Raw genomic sequence first — 6,000 nt, 5'->3', positions numbered from 1 at the left:
ATCTTACAGGTTGGAATTAAAACCAGGATTATAGGAACTTCCCCTGGCTCATAAAGCCACTACCTTGGAAAAGTGTGCAAACAGGATTAAGGATTAAACACTTTCCTTTAGCGAAGAAACGGACAAGGCAGAGAACAGAAGCATGGGAGAACTGTCTGTGGAAATGGCTTTCTTATCTGGACGAGATACAGGGCTGCAGTGCTGCAGAAAACCACACCTCCTTCGGCTACAAAGTCCGTCAGGATCTAGATGAGGGGTTCTGAAACACCAGCTTAAACCAAAAGCAGAAGGAGAGAAACGAAGGCATTAAAAATTCAGGCAATGTTTCAAGAGTTGATCATCTGGCAACACGGCTGACAGGATGGGAACTTGGAAAAATTAAGTGCAGCATCACAACCAGTGGGGGGGACCCTCTGGGAGAGGCCCACGAATGTCAGTCAGTTTCCAAAAAAAAAATATTAAATTTTAAAAATAAAATAAAAACAACGAAAAAAACAACAGATTCAAAAGGCAGAGTCACACAATCTTTTTGATGCTGTGACGTTTGAAGCTGCCAGCACTTCTCTGCTTCTGCACTTGGCTGGCGGAGCCGTGGCGCATCCTCCCGCTGTTGGAGTGTCCGGCCGTGGGCGAGAGCTCCACGTTCTCCTTGTCAATCCCTGGGGAAACACAAGGACTGAGGTTAACCAGGCCGCTGTGCCCAGCCCCTGCCAGGGGATGTCCCTCAGAGCCTTGAGGGGCTTGTCCTGCAGTTGAGCGACAAGGCAGAGAACAGAAGCATGGGAGAACTGTCTGTGGAAATGGCTTTCTTATCTGGACGAGATACAGGGCTGCAGTGCTGCAGAAAACCACACCTCCTTCGGCTACAAAGTCCGTCAGGATCTAGATGAGGGGTTCTGAAACACCAGCTTAAACCAAAAGCAGAAGGAGAGAAACGAAGGCATTAAAAATTCAGGCAATGTTTCAAGAGTTGATCATCTGGCAACACGGCTGACAGGATGGGAACTTGGAAAAATTAAGTGCAGCATCACAACCAGTGGGGGGGACCCTCTGGGAGAGGCCCACGAATGTCAGTCAGTTTCCAAAAAAAAAATATTAAATTTTAAAAATAAAATAAAAACAACGAAAAAAACAACAGATTCAAAAGGCAGAGTCACACAATCTTTTTGATGCTGTGACGTTTGAAGCTGCCAGCACTTCTCTGCTTCTGCACTTGGCTGGCGGAGCCGTGGCGCATCCTCCCGCTGTTGGAGTGTCCGGCCGTGGGCGAGAGCTCCACGTTCTCCTTGTCAATCCCTGGGGAAACACAAGGACTGAGGTTAACCAGGCCGCTGTGCCCAGCCCCTGCCAGGGGATGTCCCTCAGAGCCTTGAGGGGCTTGTCCTGCAGTTGAGCGGGGAGAACCTGCCAGTCACAGGTGCTCTCCAGCAGGGTGTCCCGATTGCAGTTACAGGTCTGGTTCCGTGAGGGATTTATGGGAGGAGAAAGCAAAACAAAGCAAGTGGTGCAAAGGCAACAGCTCAGCACCCCCAGGGCAGAGCAGTGCCCAGGCAGGTCCTCAGCAGGAGATGGCCAACCTTCCCAGCATCCCTTCCCCTGCATCATCTGGCACGGAACCATTCTAGAGAGCTGGGGACCCCTCCAGACAACTGCCCACCCCCCACTGCTCACCAGGGGCTGCGTGTGGGTCACAGCAGACACAGCTCAGCCCTGTTTGGGTCACATATCTAGAACACAGCCCCGTGGCAGCTGCTATGAAGAAAATCAACCCTACCCCAGCCAGGCCTAGGACGCTACTTTAGCCAGACATAACAGAGCCTCAGAGCCAATGACTCACAAATGACAAATCTGACTCAGCTATTTCATTGCAGTCCTGGAGTATGAAAAATATTTTATTCAGGATGAGATGTATGACCTCATGTTCAGTGAGAGCCCAGACTCTGACCAGATAATCATCTCCACATGCTATGTGTGATGCCTGCTCACAGATTTAAGTGGTCACTACACATGGCTGAGCACATTCCAACATGAATTGTCCAAATAATCTTCCCCCCTTCAAGTTGCAGATTGGATTTGCTGTTAGTTTAGTCTGTCTCCACCAATAAAAACCAAAACACTTTGGCCTGTGGGCACTGGCTGAGCTGTTTCAATCTATGCAACTTTCCTACGACATTAAAATAGACAAGGGTATGAATTGTTGGCTGAGTTCACCTAGTCAGCTCCTAAAAGAGAAACAGCAATTTTATAGTATGGGAAATAGCATCCATGAACGTTCACACAGCAGATGAAGGGTTCCCTGCCATCCTCAAAGCATTTGTACCAGCATCCATACCCACGGAAAACATCTGTGGCCTTCCAGGCCACAAAGGCCTTGCTGGCTCTAGTTTTGAGAAGACTGAGCAAATGAAAGAGTTTAACTAAAGTCTCTTCTGGTTTTTTCATTCTCTAGGAGGAAGAACTGACTAACTGTCAAATCTGTGGGCTTCTAGCAAAAAATCAATGACTGCTCCTAAACAGGGCAACAGCAGAGTGAAGAAGGGCCACTTCTGAGCCTGCAGAATTCTGCCAGAAGGGTAGAGGCTGATTCTTGCTACCAGACAAGGTTTATGTGTATTCAAGTATCTGCAGTTTCCCCTAACACTGAATCTTGGCTCACAAATGAAGATCAGTAAAAGTACATAATGTACAAATCAGTGTTTGGAGAACTCTGTCTGATTGCCAGGAGCAAAGACAGGTCTAGCTGGCTCACCTTGCATCCAGCAGAAACAGAGCTGATGCAGGTATTTACTTGAAGAGTTAAGTGTCAAGGTGCCCACACAAATTATAATGATTTAAAACCAAGCAAACTGAGAGTAAAAAAGGAATCAACTATTAACTTTCTAACAAGGACAACTAAAAACCAGTTTTCTAAACAGGGTAATGAGAGGAACCACACACAGAACTGGCGAGTCTAGAAATCCTCACAAGAACTGCAACTGTCTATGTTCAGTTCCACCAAAGGCAGGAGGAGGCTGATGGAGTTCAAGATGAGGACGAAACCAGACAGGCTTTATACTCAAGTGCACGTACTTCACTGAGCAGCTTTGGATGTTCCCTGCAGGACAAGGTAACTAAGTTTTGCTAGAAGAATCACATCAAACCAACCTGAATAATGAACTGCTTTAGTGTCAACTTCATGCAGGCACGATGGCAGCACACAAAGCCTTGGGTTATGAGCCATTACTCTGACTGCTCTGGACACAAACTTGAAGATATAAAAAGCTGAGACTTCTGCTTAATGCAAACATGCTTCCAATCAATTATTACTTTTATGCTGACACTACTAAGAGGTAATCATTCCTGTAGCAATAGCTCAGTGTAGCTGTCACATTATTTCTGCAACAAAACAAGTATGTTTGGTGTGTGTTTAGCAAGACTCCCAACTTGCAGTGCACATGCAGCATTGGAATGAATAGCAGGAAGGGTGTTCTTATGTGAGAAGCTGAAAGTACAAACAGCAGTAAAAATCAGGATGCCTGATAGTGAATAAAAAGGCTAGAACAAAATCCTGTTACTATAAATGACATCTCCCATGGTTGTTTCTCATTCCTATGAGAAATTGATTCTCATTGGCATTAACAAGAATAAAACACATGCCCCACATTTCACACATGTGTAGGAACCATTTCCAAACTCCAGCCAGAAGCTGGCTGCAGGCTACATCAGCCCTCCCCTCCAGTGGGTGTGAGTTTACAAAACCCACAAACTCCAATGAGAACAGGAATCAACCCACGGGTGTGAGCAAAAAAAAACTCTTCTGCAGTTTCTTCCTATTTCTTTGTATAGAAGCAGAACTCAAAGGACGTTGAGTACCCATTTTATTGAGCTTCTGTCTGCTGCAGTTTAGTCCAAAGGACTTGTGTCTGTCTTCCTGTGTAATTGCAGTTCACACTGACTTCCTAAGAATCTGAAGAACTCACATGAAATAATTCTTCACTTTGAGGTCAATACGTGCAGCCAAGTGATTTCACATACCAAGTGCCCATTTCTCTAACACCAAATGTATCTTACTCTGAAGGATGTGACTGCCCTTCCTTGCCTGCTCTACCACTTGTGAGCATCACACAAGAGAAGCAACAGCTTGCCACTAATACTGAAGCCATTCCCGTGTCAGAAGGATCAGTAAAACACTTCTCATGCCACAAGCCCAACCCTAAAGCAGATGAAGCAGCTTTTCGTGCAAATATGATGAAAGTAGAGTGTACCTTGATGAGGAAGCTGCATGAAAACTGCAGATTTAGAGCAAGGCAGAGAAGCTTCACAGACACAGAATGAAAGAAAAAATGTAAGTGAATAATGTCCATGATGATGGGAAGGAAAAGAGAAGAAATGATGACAAACAAAACACTTACAAACAATGATCTCACTTAGTTGTTTCCAGATGCAGGAAAATAATTTCTCATGTACCTGCAACTTTATATATTTGTAATCATAATAAAAACCTCACTTGGCTGAAACTTCTTCTTTAACTTGGTGTGATGAAGTAACTCAGCACTGCTTAAATACGTGACTTTCTTGTTCAGTAGTTCTCAAGTCAGAGTGAGTGTATGATAGATCTGCACCCCTCATTAGTCCCATGGTTGCTGTTTCAAGAAATCCTGTAGCCCACCTTTACTTCATATTCCATAATGCTTTCTCCAGTTATTTTTACCTTGGCAGATATCAGGTCTGCTGCTGCTTAATTCTCCTACTCTTGTCTCTACAGTGTAAACATGTACAGCAATGACAAACCCCATCACACCCCTCTAGGCACAGCTAATGAGAATGCAAAATTCATGTCTGCAGCCATGGAGCAGTATCAAGTGCCAGAAGAGCAATTACATTTTTAATCCAATTAAACAGCTTAAAAAGCAAAGCATGTTCTATGCAAAGTTGCACTGGTTACCATAAACTACTGAAACTGTATGTTGATTCAAGTGGAGCAATGCAATAAATGTGAGATGAAGGAGCAAAATTAAAAGCTCCATGTTGTGACCTGGTGAACTGTGAAAACGATGGAGATCCCCTGATCAAACCCCAAGCCTTTGTATTCCCAATGCCAGAATGAAACAAGAATGCTCAAGGAAATAGGCAAGACACTTATAAACAGTAAGAGACAATGGGAAAATACCACTTAGATTAAAAATTAAGCATGAGGCTTTCATAAAGCAGTAATCACTGAAGGCTGTTTCACACTTGCTGGAAACACCTACAAAGGCTGGTGGAAAAAACGGACCCATTAGGAACCTGCTGGCCTTCATATCAGCCTTTTAAAATTTAATTTCCAAGCAAACCATACACAGAGTGTCATAAATGCATTATTCCAGACTCACTAGTGTCCTGAGTCATGTAACTAGTTCCTAACCCCATCTGGGGAGACAGGCTCTTACCCAGTGTTGGCTAAAAGCCACTCTGTAGAACACTTGAAAGACATTTTTGATGAGCTGGATTAATTATTTCCTCTTAGCTAACAAAGGAAGAAGGAATAGAAAGTGAGGGATAAGGAAGGAAGACATTTACACAGCAAAATGCTGTTTTCTCTAGTACAGGGCCTAAGCCTGCATCATCCCTTCATCCTTGCAAAAAGAACTGCTGGGGTTGCCACCAATTCCACATTCTAAATGGAAAGATGCTGCCCTTAACATACTTATTTTCACACTGACTACAAGGGCTATTTTCTTCCCCTTTAGTTCTGTCCTTCACTCTGTTCTAATACTGCAGACACCTCTTAGCTCTTTGTGCAATAAGAAAGTTTTGATCAAACCACTTTCCTTTTCCATAATCTCAGTAGTTATCTGTACCTGCAGCCTGTTATTTTTCATATAAAATACATGCCTGGCAATAAAATACACTGACTGCATTATATATTCATAATGTATCATGGACATTGTAAAATGTGAAGTAAAATAGCAGCCCCTAGAACTTCTTCAGACTCAGCTTTTACCCAGATTTATTGAGCAGAGCTAAATCAAATCAAGTAGA

General features: G+C 43.8%; 1 protein-coding gene across 1 annotated transcript in view; it reads right to left on the bottom strand.

Moving 5' to 3' along the window:
• Nucleotides 1–1,153: 1,153 nt before the first annotated feature.
• The window catches only part of NF1 (neurofibromin 1), an 80,389-nt gene continuing 75,542 nt past the window's right edge, over nt 1,154–6,000 (bottom strand). The window contains exon 58 of the mRNA XM_010009099.1: nt 1,154–1,296. Within this exon, the coding sequence (XP_010007401.1) occupies nt 1,154–1,296 (143 nt within the window). The remainder of the gene's footprint in view (nt 1,297–6,000) is intronic.

This window comes from Chaetura pelagica, unplaced genomic scaffold, assembly GCF_000747805.2.
Source record: "Chaetura pelagica isolate M959 unplaced genomic scaffold, ChaPel_1.0 scaffold72, whole genome shotgun sequence".
Taxonomy (NCBI): domain Eukaryota; kingdom Metazoa; phylum Chordata; class Aves; order Apodiformes; family Apodidae; genus Chaetura; species Chaetura pelagica.
Note: the sequence above shows the minus strand (reverse complement) of the source record. Positions and strands in the feature narration are given on the sequence as shown.